We start from the raw sequence: 17,087 nt of genomic DNA on the forward strand, positions 1-17,087 counted from the left end.
GAGTTCGGGCTCTGTCCCCACCTTACGTCTACCAATAAATCCTCCTTCCTGTCAAGAAACACAAAAAGTTTTCTTATTAAAAAGGCAAGTGTTCCAAAGTTTCAAATGCAAAAGGGATGGCCAAAACGTTTGCATTGTCTGTTCCTCTTTTGTATACTATTTTCTTCCATATGTATTTCTTACATTGATAAAAAATACAATATTAAATGTATAATATCAAATAACGCAGGGGTGGGAAAAGTAGGTTTACAGTTGTGATACCCCCCAAAACACTGTTTATTCTTGTATTATTATTTATTCTTGCATTATTTATTATTGTATTATTTATTTGTAGTACAATTGTAAACCTATTTATGCCCACCCCTGTATAAAACTATCAGAAACTTCCTCTAGAAAATAAATAACTATACCTATGTACGTTAATATTGATTCAATTCCTTCCTTTCTCCTCAGTACTTGTTTACAACGGAAACCCCAGATGCGAAATAGTGGTAACTGCACCAGTCAGCATCCCACTAGTATTATTAACCCTGTCATTTTTGCTCATGCAAATGTAAAATAACAATCGAATAAAATTGTATTGACTCTAACATGAATTTGTATTGTAATTAAAACATCAACTTATGAAAAGAAAAATTACTTCTATCCTCACTAATAGATTTCCCCTTCAGCTAGACTTCTCTACAGATTTTTTAGCAACTCTGCAGAATTAGGTTTTAATGCTACATCATCTTTTTTACTTGACTTGAAATTATACTCCTTTGTATTCCTAGTAAGAGAATTAAATTAATAATCTAGCAGTTTAAGTGTAGATCTAACATAAAGAAGACACTAAAATAGAATCAATCCTACTCATCTAAAATATGCAAGTATGCATAAAATTGGTTGCAAGTGATATAAAGTAGAATTTAAAAATTTTTATTAGTAATCAAGTTATAATTAGGAGTATATACAAAATAAACTTCAATAAGCAACATTTATATATTTTAACTATAAATGAAAATATTGAATAGTCACTTACCTTGAAAATGGATACTATTGTTATGTGGAAAAAGTGTTACAGGACACACATGATTTTCTTTGCTCCTATCCATCAATTTTTACATGGAAACTTCCTTAAATGTTAAGGTGCTTGTATTCCTATTTAAATAAGAAACAGAGCAAGCTACCTCTTACTTTACCTTCTTTTTTTAAGTCCTGAGTTTACATAGTCTCTGCCACCATTGATTAATAAAGAGCTGCTCAAAAAGTAGAATTTAGAAAGTAGCACATCAGGTAAGTTAATGAACCAGGACTGGAAAATATTCACTTTAAAACTAACATAAAAGAGGAAAGAAAGAAAAAAGAAAAGAAATAGAGAAAGGGGAATAGTACAAGTAATTTTGTTGCTTTTCTAAAAAAAAAAACAGTTGTAAAATGTGTGCCTCACAGAGCGATATTGCATTACAGGTTTTTCTAGCTAATTCTAATATACCTTTGCAAGAATCTTATTATAATTCTGATATCATATTAATGCAAAGATTAGTCTACTAAATGCAAAGGTTAGATTTTTATGTGACAAATGTGAGAAAACATCTTGAAAACATGATTAAAAATTATTTCATTCTAATAACTACTTTGATGATGTGTTGGCACTTGAAAATCACAGCAAAATATTTGGCTCAATTTTACAACTTTTCATTTCATGTAATATAGAGAAAACTGTAATATATTATGAAATTTGTCAAATAAAAATCATACCGTAAACCCATACATATAACGCTTTCAGGCATTTTAGTTTTGGTATACATTACCAGGAAAGTCCTCTAGATGGCAGTGTTTACCACAGTTAGAAATTATTTTAGCAATACTTTAACTTTTAAAATGATTTTCAAATGACTTAAGCAATGTATAGTTAAACACTTATTTTTTAGTATTCAATACTTCTTCAGCACTTTTCTCTGAATGAATGTTAAATCTAATTTAGAAACTTTTTGCTTATTTATTAGATTATTACAATTTCATTTGTAAATTTTCAGAAATCATTAGGTTTACTGAAACACTTTAAAACATATATGTAATTTATACCCTTTGTAAGAAATAAAATAAGTTATTGAGACTATGGTAACAGTGATTAAAAAGATCTCAGCAGCTAACCAGATGAATTACATTACTAGCTTTGTTCAAGTTTGTATATATCATCATAGATTTAAATGAAATTATAAATGCTTTATAAATCAATATTGATTTATAACCAAGGAAAGTTTTTATCTTCTATTACAAATAATTTTAACTTTATTTTTTTTGACCTGATGAACAGCCCAAATAAGTCACAAAATATATAACAGTCTCAGGGAATCATATTTTGTCAGATAACTTGTTGGTAGGGAGACTTTTTAATAATTGAGAATTAGTAAAGATATATACATCAATTTTATAAGGAATATGTTACACATTAACATATTAATCTAATATGTAATATATTAAGCTAATAAAAATGCTTCATATATGCCTTGAAGACTCCTACAATTTCTGAAAACAGAGACAGAGAGGAATGCCCACGATTAGGCCCAATGGTTAGTGTATATTTTTGCTGTGCCTGCTGTAAAAATAGAACATTTGTCACAAATGGTTAGAAGAGAATTAGTTTCTGCAGATTTCAAGGGCATAATTTGTAACATATTTTGTTTATTTTCCTATAGGTCATCAAATAAACTTTAATGATAGCTTAACTTTTATTTGACTTTTTAGAAACTTTATTAGATATAATTTTTTAAACAAATGATAATACATACAATACAAATGCTATCTGTCTAAAGCAGGGTTTCTCAACTCTGACACTACGACCACTTGGGGCCAGATAATTTGTGTGTGTGAGTGCCTGGGACAGGAGAGTGGGGCGGGGGGCTGCTGTGTACATTGTACCGTCTTTAGCATCAACCCTGGCCTCCACCTCACCGCGTGCCAGTAGCGACAACCACCTCTTCACCCATGTTCCAGTTGTGACAATCAAAATGTCTCCTGACATTGCCAAGTGTCTCCTAAGAGACAAAATTACCCTGTGCTGAAAAGCGCTGATATAAAAATGTGATTATTTTCACTCTTTTTATTCTCTTCCACAATGCAAAAATGCTAGTCATGTTATTACAGTTTATATTTTAGCCTTTCAGTGCATTAATTAATCAGGAATAGATAGGGTCAAGCAAAAATACCAGATTTCTCTGACTAGCTCTTATATTTGTTAGGACTCTTGCTTGCAAGTAGTAGCTATTATAAAGGCTTCTAGATTAGCTCTTAAGAAACAGTGGCAGGAATATAACTGGACACCAACAATGAACTGGGACCAGATAATTAACTGCCATAAGGGGTTCTCCATCTCCGATTCCTTCCTTGCCTCACTTTCATTTTCTTACTCTCTCTCCTTCTACTTTTCTGTTTTTCAGGTTTACGTAATGGAAAAACTACTACTTTTAATTACTCCTGATTACATATCACTTCCTGTTCACAGAGCAATTAGGTTGATCTGGAAGTATCTTGATACAGATCTAGGTTCTCTGATGAAAGGGTTCATTGGTCCATCTTGAATTTAGTATCTTCATAAATATAATCAGATGTTGGTGGAATGGATAGATCCATTAATTTCTGGCAGGGTGGGGAAGTCCTCACTGTGTGAAATAGCTACTTTGCTTACCATGTGGATGGAATTTAGGGAGAAACATTTTCCAAAACAGAGAGACCCTTGTGAGCTTTGGAGAGGACTCATAGGTGTGAAGGAATGTATTCTGTCACCTGGTTGACAGCTTCTATACTCATCACTACCCTGGTCCCCTCACACCACTTAGCAAGTGACCCAAGTACCCCTGTTCTGCTCCGAGCAGAACTGCCCACCCCCCAAGGGTGCTAGGCTCCAAATCGACCTTTCCTCACTTCCAGTCTGAAGTAAAACCAAACTTTAGCTCAAGATATCTAATCTCTGTGGGGAAGCAAAGATACTAAATCAAGTTAATATACGAGTGATGTGTAAATTCTTTGAGCCTCTGAGCTGTACTTGCATCAAAAGAATGATTAGTGACCATTAATCCATACATGGTAAAAAGCATGTATAATCATTTCCCCAGTTATCTTTTTCCCCGTTGTCCTGTGTACCAGGACACTTTGTATCTAAGATGCCCCTTAAGTCCTTGCTATCTAAAATGTGGCTCCTAGATAACAGCATCAGGATCCCCTGGGAACTTGGTAGAAATGAAGGACTTTAGCTCCCAGCTTAGAACTAATATATAAGAATTCACATTTTAATTTACCAAGGTACCTGGGTAATTTGTATCCTAATTAAAGTTTGAGAAACACAGAATCAGTTTAAATTAATTGTTACTTAAATCACAAAGACATTAACTTTAGTATATTATTAGGCTTACAATAACAAACTCAGTAACCATTATGAAACAATATGAAGATAAACATAATTGCATTGTTAGTATATTTATTTATGCATACGATCAAAACCTTGCCATTGAGCCTTGGCTGGTGTGGCTCAGTAGATTCAGAGCCAGCCTGCCAACTGAAAGGTCACGGGTTTGATTCCCAGTCAGGGCACATGCCTGGGTTCCAGGCCAGGTCCCCAGTAGGGGGCAAGTGAGAGGCAACCCACCAATGCTTCTCATGCACATTGCTGTTTCTCTCCCTCTCTTCCTCCCTCCTTTCTCCTCTCTCTAAAAGTAAATAAATTTTTTTAAAAAACTTGCCATTGAGTATTTGAAATATTGAGATTAATGTAACAAGCAAAACATTTAAAATCTAAAATATAAAGGAGAGTTATTATGAGAATTAGCAAAGTGGGAAGTACTTTCAGGATAGTATGTCTCTATATAAAAAATAAATAACAACAACAACAACAAACAGTAAGAGGCCTTAGCTGATTTATGCTTGACATAAACAGGGTGTGCCAAAAGTAGGTTCATGGTCATTCATATGAAAAAAATACACCAATTAATAAAAATACAAAAATAAAAACTCTGTGTTTCAGGTACTCACAGCTGTAAACCTACTTTTGCCATACCCTGTAGATACTTAAATATTTTTGTGCTGAGAATATAGGAGAGTTTAAAAAATATAGTAAGTATTTTTAGATATTTTTACATAGTATGTTTTTATTAGTTTTTTTTAGTGAAATAATGACAATTTATAATACTATTTTTTCTTTTTTGTGCTTTATAATTATTTCATGTAATCTTCGCTTTCCACTTTTTTCCTACTAAACAGGGTGTGTACTGGAAGTGTCCCCTGGTATTCAGGATCGACTTAATCTGTTACAACACACCAAGTGTCGGCCTGCTTCCACAGTGGGGGACGAGCATTACAGGAACACAATCCCATTACTTTGGCACAGCCTGGAAAGACACCTCCACTGGCACAGTTGTTACTTCTCGAAATTAAACAGACGCATTTGCAGTTAGGCCATAAACATGCTGATAATGCACTCAAACAGAGGTACTTACTTACTCTACAAATTGATACACCACATACATATTTTTATATCCATATGTTTATGGATATAAACATATTTTTAAAAATGTTTATAATCTTTTAAATTGTAACATTTTTATTGTTTTTATTTTACAAGTGATTTTTCCAAGAAAAGTTTGCCTAATTAGGTTTATCTTATATACTCAATATATAATGTTTTTTGTAACTTCTATTTTTAAATATACATTTCTGTTATGCTGATGTGTCCCGGCTTACTTTAAAGCAGATTGACCCCATTCCATACAGCCAAGAACTTTCCTTGAGGTTCTTTGAATCCTTTCTGAAAATTCTGCCCATCTGTGTGGGGCTAGAGCACAGTAAATTCACAGGCATAGGGTTGAAAAGATGATATGCATTTTAGGACCTTTTAAAGGATCATATTATTGTACATGACAGCATAAGATTTTCATTTAAGAAAAAATATATTAAAGAATGATGTATATGCATACACAGTTTTTGTAAGTAGAGTGGTATTGACTTAAATCCCAGACAAAGCATACCAGCATCTTATAAAAGCTGAGCAATCCCTGTCTCCATTACTCGGGTGTTATCAGTGATATGGAATTAAGCCAAGGCTGCAGGAGTCAATGGGATATGCACAGCCTCCCTGGCTCATCCGAATTCAATTAGGGGAGGACTGTGGGTTGAATTTGGTTCCTGAGAGGAGACTATAAGAGAAAAATGAGGCTTGTCCATCCTGCCCTATATTAGTAAGTCTATTTATGTGCACATTATGTAATAAATTGGGCTCCTAGAAGAATATCATGTGAGTTTATTTTAAAAAGGAAAAGGACAGGACAAAAAATTTAGGCATCCAAAAGTGGGGGAGGGGAATAGGAAATGCAAGTTACTAGGATGATGTTTCAACTACTATGAAGTTCTGTTTTCAACGACTTAACGCTTTCATGTTTCCTGAGTGACTACTTGAGCCGGATCTGTGATAGGGAAAATATTTGTTATAAAAGCTGTATCTCTATATAATCTGAAGTCTTAAAAACCAATAGTGCAATTTTAAAAATTCAACACTTTCTTTGTTTATATAGTATTCATGATAAAATAATGGCACTTGAAAACGTCAGTTTATATAGAAATAACTGTTAGAGCTACAAACCTGACATCTATAATCATTGCCAGCCATAAAAATATAGCAAATTGGAGTGAATTTAGTTCAGTCATTCAAACAGAATGCAGCTTCTTGTCAGCTGCTTTTCTTTATGACTTGATTACTTTATACTGTTTCCTTTAAAAAAGGAAAAAAGAAAAAGGAGGAAAAGGATATTCAAAGGATAGAGCTAATAGTGAAACAAAAGAATTATTCAAGGACCTTATTACACTTTGCCAGTTTGCATTTTTTTAAAAGCTATTAATTTTCTTTCCATGGTGTTAACATTCTGCATTGTCATTTTCTAAAAAGTGATAATGCAAATAACCCTTAGCATTTTTTCCCACAGTTTCTGCCCAGAAGTACGGTAATAGTCTAGACTCTTGTAAAATGAGGATGATAACACCTGCTGTGACAAGATCACGAGATTGATTGATTAACGCCCGTTAGACACAACATGACATTGCATTAAAGGAACTTTGGAAGTACAAGGCACAACAGTACTTATTTTATTTTTATTTTTATATTTAATTGGAATACAGAACTAGTATATTCAAGTTGAAAATTTTAGTCTTGAAATCCTTGAGAAGATCCTTTGATTATTGCAAATACCACAGTCTGGCTTTTATATAAAAATGTAGCTTAAAGAAAAAGTTACAATCTCTGTGTCAAATGTAATTTTAAAATGCTGACTGGTAACTAGAAAATCATAATGAAAATCCAGTTAAGAAGCCAAACTGCTTGATAACTTAGGTTATTAAGTGTCAATACATGGCAATTGTTTAAATATATAAACAGAGTAACGCTAAATTTTGAGTCTCAAATAATTGTATTAACTCGACATTTGTTTCTGTACAACTCTGCAATCGTATTTTAGCTTTTATTTAGCTGGTATAAGGTGACTCCGCTTCACAAGCACCCCGTGACCCGTATACCCAGCAGTGAACACTAAGGCAGCTTTACTACAGCCCAGATGGCATAATTCCTAACTTGTGTTCTCACCAGGTATACTACAGGTAAGAATATAATAATTGATTACTGTAGAAAACATGCAATGACAAAGATGAATAAGGATTAATTAATGAACTCTAACTAGAAGCCTAATATATCTACTAGAAGATCTACTTTAGAGATCATGTAATTGGGAATCTAATATTTTATTAAATTCACTGAAGAAATAAGTGACTACAATGTATTGAAACAAATATTTTCCTATAAAACTAAAATTGATGAGTAATATTTCCTCATTTATTCATAACATGTAGATATAACTTTAAAAATAGGATAGAAAAGGTGGATTGCGAGTAGAACTCGTTATGGAAATGTTTTGCATACAGTTTCGGGCAGAAGCCTCAAGTTAATGATAGCGGAGGGTTAAAAATATGACCCTTTGTATTTAAGTTTCTTCCTGAATACTATTTAATAAGTTCTCATTCTGGAATTCAGCAGCTGGGATATAACAGGGCAAACAATAAGCTTCAACTATTCTAGCTTTAACAGATAACACTAGTGTTATTAAAGCATCCCAATAATTCAGATATTCCAAATAAACACCTAAATGATGGAGCACACTGAAGTCAGTAGCTCTATTTCTATATTATATTGACATTCCTTTGAAGAGTCTAGACAGACCTCATTAGGGGGCTTTTATGTGTGCTTTCTGTTAATTTTAAGTCTTTCTGTCATAAATTTAATCATTATTTTTTTTCTCCTCTTCCTTACCTTTCATCTGTGTTCATACTAAGATTTCACTTATGAGCACAGGATAATAATGGGTTCTGACTACTATGAAAGCTATCCCTTAGCAAACAGAAATATTAGTCTGCTGAAACATGACTTTGAAAGGACTACAGTATGATTCGGGTAAGAATGTGAGATAACTGTGATGTGTATTAAGTCAACTGGAGAATGGCTGTGCATCTGGTTATTGTAAATGTATCAGAATGATGTTCCATTTATTATTTTAAATAAGTTCAGAGTATAAAATAGGTGACAATTGGAGCAATGCACTGCCTCTAATTGTAGATTTTGTGAATGGCAAAATGATCATTCACACAGTTAAGATAAAAGAGGCTTCCTTTAACTCATTGGCATTATTACATAAGGTCACATTTTTAATTGTAGATACTTAAGCAGTCCTTTTTATTCTTAAAACTTTGTAAGCTCTAGCCATACAAAATACTATTTTATTAAATAAGAGATTTTGGCTATTTAAAAACAGTATCAACTTACTGCCTGCAAGAAACCTGTTTTATGTTTAACATAGAAAAGATTAACCTACTTCACAGTGAACTTTAGGCACTGCATATTTGCCATGAATACTGACCTCAGAAGTTTGAATTGAGAAGAACTTACATTGCCATCGATGGGGGAAATTTTAACATCAAATGAGTTGGTTAAAGAGTAAAATTATGTATGCGATATCTAAGTTTGGTGCGTATGCTTAGTGATAATATTTTCACTTTTAAGTATCTAAAATAAGTGTTCATGTTGAAAAAGAGAACCACTTTTTTCCAAAAATAAGAGACATCTTTGTACGTGCCATCATAGTGCAGAACTATTTGAAGAGGCATGCACGGAGCCACAGCTCAGTACAGAATGGGGAACACGGAAATTGAAAATAAATGCCCTTTATCTTCCCTGTAAGTTAGATCCTGTTATTACGCTTTTCAGACCTTCTCAAACAACCTTTAATGGGTCATTCAAAACAAATACAATTTTGTTCTAAGTGAATTGTTATTATTAAAGCCTCAAACTTAGATAACTGGTGTTATAGGTAACAACCCATTACGCAGACCTTCTCGGTTTACTGATTTTAAAAGATCAATCACATATACTGTTTTCGGGGCCAATATTTAAGGAATAAGGTCAGTCCTTTCCGGAGTCATTCCATCCTGCTCTTGTATGAAGATGAGAAATGTGTGAGCATACGCTACAAAACTGGAGTCAGAGAAAAGAATTGCACAGGGAAAGACAAGTATTACGAGTCAAGTTGAAATCAGCAGAAAACGCAAGGGGAAACGAACGGCTCCATAGCTTGGGGAAGCAGCTGGACGGGACTCCTTCCAGCCCTTCACAGGCAAAGTTTGCAGTTAAGTGAGCTGGAGCGGGTTGTGCCGCAGCCGCGCGTCTGGGTGAGCTCGGGTCCGCAGGCTCCCGGGCGCGGCGGGAGCAGAAGTGCCAAGACAGCCACGTTCGTCCGCCGCTGCTCGGGGAGACGAGACTTCGCGCCGCACACCGGACTGGCCGGGGCAGACCGGGGCTGACCAAGGGGAGCCCAGAGGCTGCCACGTTCCCTTACCCCGGGAGCTCCCATCACCCTGCAGGCCGGGAGCGCTCCAATTATTATTTTTTTTTTTTCCGAGTCTCGACTGAGATTCAAATATTCTCTGCCCCGACCTTTCGCTATCCGTCCTCTCCGCCCTTGTTGCCAGTGTCCCTGCCAGCAAAAGCTTTTAGTTGCAGCACCGGGCGCGACGTCCGTTTAATGTGCTCCGGGAATCTGCCGGCTTGTGCTCCCTTCCGAGGGGCGACCCTGCGTCTCGGGCCTTCGGCCCCGAGTTGACTCTTCCATCTCTGCATTTTGGCCCCTCCATTTAGGAAAGCGAGTACGAAATGTGTTCCCAGAGATGAGTGGGGGTCCCCCCTCCGCCCGCCGCGGTGCCCGAGCCTTCCGGGCCCGGCGTCTGCACCCCCGCCTGCCTACTGAAGCTCCCTAACTGGCCAGACCGCCGGCCCTCTCCCGTTCGCTTCCCGGAGGGGCACCGAGCAACCGCCTGCACCGCCTGCGCCCGCCTAAGGCGCGCCGGCGGTTCCCTCCTGGGTGGACCCTGCTGGGCATGCTCGGTGCGCCTCCTGGAACCCAGCTCTCTCGGGGCCAGGATCAGTTCTCCGTGTTTTCGCGGCTGCCGAGAGGGCGCTCCGGAGGGGAGGTTGGAGACAGTCTGCGCCGTGTTCGGCGCCCCCTCCCTCGCGTCCGGCTGCGGCCGCCCGCACCGCAAGATGCGGGCCAATCGGTTACCGGGGGCGGGGCTTCGGCTGTCACGCCCTCCCTCTGGGCTTATTGAGAGTTATATCAAGAAATTCAGTTCAGAGAGAGGAGAGAGAGGAGAGGGAGAAGGAGAGAGGGGCAGAGGAGAAGCGAGAGAGGGAGAGCAAGCGAGACGGAAAGAAGCGCCCTAGAGTCTCTGAAGCCAGTAAGAGCTAACCCATTAGGAATTTTGCGGGCGGCTGTCACCCGGGAGAGCAGCCAGAGAATCACCATCACCCCAACTCTGACGTTTTCTACAAGAAGTTAGAGACTTAAGCAGTACTGTCATCGGAGGGAAATGGTATGCTTGATGCTGTGGAAAATACCCCCGAGCGGAAGAAGTGCAACTGGATGTTGTATGTGTTAAATACCAGAAGAGCCCAGACCCCGTGGGTAATAGAGACAAAATGTAGAGAGAATAACGACAAATCCGTGAATTTGTTCTCTGGAGTTGCTAATTTGCAAGCCCGAAGCAACACATTTCACAAGGAGGAAACGTTTTGCTGCTTCTGATTTCTTCCCAAACTGGTGCTACCAGATGCATGGCTTTCTATGTGTTGGAACAAATCATTCCTAACTGCAGCATACCGGGAAAGGGGAAAGGTTGAGGCAACTAACGTAAGTGTAAAGTTTCGCATGCACAATTGTAAATTCTGTGTTTAGATATGTCCTCAGTGTAGACGAGGGATGTTTGTAATTGGGTAGATGGTTGGGTCAGAGCTCACCTACTAGGATGTATCTGCATCCCTACCTGCATCACTCTGCCGGAACTAATCACGGGCATCAGCCACCGTGCAGCCTAATGCAGATAAGATTGGAGCCTGGGAACTGACCAGTTCTACTCAAGTGGGTAGCTGCCTGGAGCCTTGCACCCATTTAAATTGTAGTTAGGGGAGCATCTAAGCAAGTCTTTTAACCTGCATTATTCGGTTGCAGTATTTATGTGTGGCAAATGTTACTAATATTATAACCAGAGATCAGGGTTAAGAAACTGCATTTTTCTCCTTTTAGGCTCTGTAGAAAATATTGTGCTGTTTGTTACATGAAAATATTACTGTGTTTCACTTATATCTCAACACTCTTCTTCCACCTCTAGGATAAGGAATTCTATACTATTATTTTGTAAAGTTTGAATGTGTTTATTAATGTTAATGGGGGCAATTTGACAATATGGAGAAATGAGAGCAGGGTCTGGATTAAAAAAAAAATTGAAGTCTTGGTGTTGTGCTTCTAGGCAATGAGGATCTGTAGTGGCCAGAGACTATTGCTGCTGATGCTGCAGCAGCATGCCTGATGCTTGTTTCCCAGTAAGATTGTATGAGAAGGCAGTTAAAGAACTGGGAGGAAAGAAGAAGACTCTTTTTAGAAAAAAGAGATGACTCAGTATGGCAGAGAAGAAAACACATCACAGTTGGCATGTGACAAAGCAGTTAGCAGGAACCACAGCTAAATACTTAGTGTTTTTCACTTGCACCTAAAAAAAAAAAAAAAAAAACCTAAGGGAGGAGGGTTAGAAGCCAGGAGGTAGGTAAGCCAGGGGGAGGGGAAGAGGAGAACAAGAATGCAAGAATGCACGTTTTGATTTAAACAGTGTCCTGAAAAACAGTGTGGGTGAACACAGGTAAAAATAGCAGCTGTCCTGAATTCTAAAGTAGATACTTTCATTTTCTGTGGGCAAATGCAACAAGCAGGGGATATTGAGTGTTTTTTAACTCTGTGGAGAGTTAACTTGCAAACGGTGGCAGAGCAACCTGCCATGTTTACTAATATGCAGTGGAAAATGTGTTGTGATATTTCGTGACTGTGTGTTTTTGTTTACTGAAGAATAATATTGTCTATACAATTGTGTTGACAGTGGCTGTCTCCAAATAAGCGATGAGATGTAATGCATCCTCCAGTCCATGCACGCTTCCTCTTGCAATTTGTGCATCATTCCTCAGTGGAAACCTTTAAACCCTAAAATTCAGGAAAAGAAAATAAATACATTATCATGGACCTGAGGGATTTTTACCTGTTGGCTGCTCTGATTACCTGTTTAAGGCTGGATTCCGCAATAGCTCAAGAACTTATTTACACTATTAGAGAGGAATTGCCTGAAAATGTGCCCATAGGAAACATACCAAAGGATCTGAACATTTCTCACATCAATGCTGCCACGGGGACCAGTGCCAGCCTTGTCTACAGACTGGTTTCTAAACCTGGGGATGCCCCTTTGTTGAAAGTATCCAGTAACACTGGGGAAATTTTCACAACTTCCAATAGAATAGACAGAGAAAAACTCTGTGCTGGAGCCTCTTATGCTGAGGAGAATGAGTGTTTCTTTGAACTTGAGGTGGTGATCCTCCCTAATGATTTTTTCAGGCTGATCAAAATAAAAATAATTGTTAAAGATACCAATGATAATGCCCCCATGTTTCCATCTCCTGTCATCAATATTTCCATTCCAGAAAACACTTTGATTAACAGCCGCTTTCCAATCCCATCAGCAACAGATCCTGACACAGGCTTCAATGGTGTACAGCATTATGAATTGTTAAATGGGCAAAGTGTTTTTGGACTGGATATTGTGGAAACTCCGGAGGGAGAGAAGTGGCCGCAATTGATTGTTCAGCAAAACTTGGACAGAGAACAGAAAGATACCTATGTGATGAAAATCAAAGTAGAGGATGGAGGCACTCCACAGAAATCCAGCACAGCCATACTGCAGGTCACAGTAAGTGATGTCAATGACAACAGGCCAGTGTTTAAGGAGGGCCAAGTGGAGGTCCATATTCCAGAGAATGCTCCTGTAGGCACCTCTGTAATTCAGCTCCATGCCACCGATGCTGATATAGGCAGTAATGCTGAAATCCGGTACATTTTTGGTGCCCAGGTCACCCCTGCTACCAAAAGACTCTTTGCTTTAAATAATACTACTGGGCTGATTACAGTTCAGAGGTCCTTGGATCGAGAGGAGACAGCCGTTCACAAAGTGACAGTGCTGGCTAGTGATGGCAGCTCTACTCCTGCTCGAGCAACTGTTACCATCAATGTCACTGATGTAAATGATAACCCTCCCAACATAGACCTCAGGTACATTATAAGTCCCATCAATGGCACGGTGTATTTATCTGAGAAAGATCCTGTCAATACCAAGATTGCCCTAATCACAGTTTCAGATAAGGACACGGATGTGAATGGCAAAGTGATCTGTTTCATTGAAAGAGAGGTCCCATTTCATTTGAAGGCAGTATATGACAACCAGTATTTGTTAGAGACCTCCTCTTTGTTGGACTATGAGGGCACCAAAGAATTCAGCTTTAAAATTGTCGCCTCTGATTCTGGGAAGCCCAGTTTAAATCAGACTGCCCTAGTAAGGGTTAAGCTTGAGGACGAAAATGACAACCCACCAATTTTCAACCAGCCTGTAATTGAGCTGTCAGTTTCTGAAAACAACCGACGTGGGTTATACTTAACAACTATTAGTGCCACAGATGAAGACAGTGGGAAAAATGCAGACATTGTTTATCAGCTTGGGCCGAATGCCTCCTTCTTTGATCTGGACCGAAAGACTGGAGTTTTGACAGCCTCCAGAGTCTTTGACAGAGAGGAACAAGAGCGATTCATTTTTACAGTAACTGCCAGAGACAATGGGACCCCTCCTCTCCAAAGCCAAGCGGCTGTGATAGTTACTGTTCTGGATGAGAATGACAATAGCCCCAAGTTTACTCATAATCATTTTCAATTTTTTGTGTCTGAGAATCTGCCAAAGTATAGTACTGTGGGGGTAATCACAGTGACAGATGCAGATGCTGGCGAGAATAAAGCTGTGACTCTTTCTATTCTAAATGATAATGATAATTTTGTGCTGGATCCCTATTCTGGAGTCATAAAGTCAAACGTCTCATTTGACAGAGAGCAGCAGAGTTCCTACACTTTCGATGTCAAAGCCACTGATGGAGGAAAACCACCCCGGTCCTCCACTGCAAAAGTAACTATCAATGTCATGGATGTCAATGACAACAGCCCAGTTGTCATCTCTCCACCTTCTAACACTTCTTTTAAGTTGGTGCCCCTCTCGGCCATTCCTGGTTCCGTGGTAGCAGAAGTTTTTGCAGTAGATATCGACACTGGGATGAATGCCGAACTTAAGTACACGATTGTGAGTGGGAACAACAAAGGCTTGTTTCGGATTGATCCGGTCACAGGTAACATTACTCTGGAAGAAAAACCGGCTCCCACTGATGTGGGCTTGCACCGTTTGGTGGTCAACATAAGTGACCTGGGCTACCCTAAGTCTCTGCACACGCTTGTGCTTGTTTTTCTTTACGTTAATGACACTGCTGGAAATGCCTCCTATATCTATGACCTGATTCGCAGGACTATGGAGACACCATTGGACAGGAACATAGGGGACAGTAGCCAGCCCTATCAAAACGAGGACTATCTCACCATCATGATCGCCATCGTTGCCGGTGCTATGGTGGTCATCGTCGTGATCTTCGTCACTGTTCTGGTGCGCTGTCGCCATGCATCAAGGTTCAAAGCAGCTCAGAGGAGCAAGCAAGGGGCTGAATGGATGTCCCCAAACCAGGAGAACAAACAAAACAAGAAAAAGAAAAGAAAGAAAAGGAAGTCTCCCAAGAGCTCTCTTTTGAACTTTGTGACCATCGAAGAGTCCAAACCCGATGACGCAGTTCACGAACCTATTAATGGGACAATAAGCCTGCCCGCTGAGCTGGAGGAACAAAGTATAGGAAGATTTGACTGGGGCCCAGCCCCTCCAACCACCTTCAAGCCTAACAGCCCTGACCTGGCCAAGCACTACAAATCTGCTTCTCCACAGCCTGCTTTTCATCTCAAACCAGACACTCCAGTTTCCGTGAAAAAGCATCACGTGATCCAGGAACTCCCTTTGGACAACACCTTTGTCGGGGGTTGTGACACCCTTTCCAAACGCTCTTCCACTAGTTCAGATCACTTCAGTGCCTCAGAGTGCAGTTCCCAAGGAGGCTTCAAGACAAAGGGCCCCTTACACACCAGACAGGTAAACGAGCACTTTTACTGGTCTATAAGTACTGCATACAAGTGCCCAGTCAACCAGTATTAACGTGCCAGTGTGTCTATTGTTTTGGTCTAACTTTAGCTTAGTTATAAAGAGGGAAAAAAAACTTGACCCCTTTTTTCTTCCTCTGGGGCTCTGTCAAGAATTTTTAGAACAGCTTTGAAATCTCTGAGTTCTGAGAATTATTTAACTTCCCAGTTTCCTTCAAATGGCAAAAGATGAAAAGAGGAAATTATTCCAAAATGTCCCAAGATAACGTTGGCTGAAGAAGAAAACCTGTCCAGACATGCCAAATTCTGCCCCTGGGGTTTCCAAATTGACTGCTTCAAGATTTTCACATTACCTTTGATCTAAAAAGTCACCTTCAAATCTCAAATATTAAATGACGTTTGAAGGTCTGACTGTAATTATGTTGAAGCTGTGGTTGCTAAAGGGGTTAATTTTTTTTTAGTCTCTAAACAAGAGAGTAGAATATTAAATGTACATCAGCTGTGAAGCACATGATTGTTGATAGATTGCAACTAAGCCATATAGGAAGTCTTTTTGATTTCAGTTGATTTTATTGTAATATAGTAAATTGGGTATTAAATAGAAAGGTTTGTAGATCGTCCACAATGGCCAAAGTATTCTTGCAAAGCAAAAAAAAAGAAGGAATGCTTTCTCCCTTATCTAACTGATTTATACAGAAAGAATGAATCCATTGTAAATATTCTTTCATCTTAGTAATGCATAAGTGATCTGTCATAACTCATTTTAAACTGTGAAATATGCCATATGAAGAGGGATTAAGAGGCTGAGGAACTCATATTTCAACCAAATCCAGAATTAGTTTTTCTTAGGTCTAATAATTCCTTGTTAATAAAGATTTAAATGCAGCGCTGTCTAATTTATTTCACTGGTGCTTGTCTGTTGCCACAAAATTTGAGTGTCAATAATAGCCTGTAGATGGCACTAGGGTATCATGTCACTTATGCTGGCCAGGTGCCAATCCCGCAGTAGTGAGGAAACGGGGGAGGGAAGGATCAAGCTGGTACTACAGCCAAAGATACCTTTTATTTAGTGATAGTTGCTCTGGAGCAACTAGCATTTCAGTTCATTTGCTTGCTCTTTTGTAATTAGCTCTCACCACACCACCTTATTCCAGGATTTCACAATCCAACTTCAATCTTTTTGGTACTGAGTCCATCTATGGTGATGGGACATCTAAATTTGTTAAAAATAAGGAAAAGAGAGTTCAGAAAATCCAGTAAAGCAAAATAAATTTGTGGGTAGTATTTATTGACAGTCATTGATTAGTGATTGAAAATTCAAGAGTTCCCCATCTTTGTTTGTGTGTGTGTGTGTGTGTGTGTGTGTGTGAAAGAGGGAGAGAGAGAGAGAGGAGTGGGGTAGAATGTGTTATTGAAACT

General features: G+C 38.6%; 1 protein-coding gene across 4 annotated transcripts in view; it reads left to right on the forward strand.

The window, feature by feature from the left end:
• The first annotated feature begins 10,695 nt into the window (after positions 1 to 10,695).
• The window catches only part of PCDH9 (protocadherin 9), an 882,465-nt gene continuing 876,073 nt past the window's right edge, over positions 10,696 to 17,087 (forward strand). For all 4 annotated transcript variants that reach the window (XM_028526261.2, XM_028526264.2, XM_028526263.2 and 1 more), the window contains exons 1-2: positions 10,696 to 11,252; positions 12,490 to 15,660. In XM_028526261.2, the coding sequence (XP_028382062.1) occupies positions 12,625 to 15,660 (3,036 nt within the window). In that variant the 5' untranslated portion in view covers positions 10,696 to 11,252; positions 12,490 to 12,624. The remainder of the gene's footprint in view (positions 11,253 to 12,489; positions 15,661 to 17,087) is intronic.

This window comes from Phyllostomus discolor, chromosome 11, assembly GCF_004126475.2.
Source record: "Phyllostomus discolor isolate MPI-MPIP mPhyDis1 chromosome 11, mPhyDis1.pri.v3, whole genome shotgun sequence".
In the NCBI taxonomy this organism is placed as follows: domain Eukaryota; kingdom Metazoa; phylum Chordata; class Mammalia; order Chiroptera; family Phyllostomidae; genus Phyllostomus; species Phyllostomus discolor.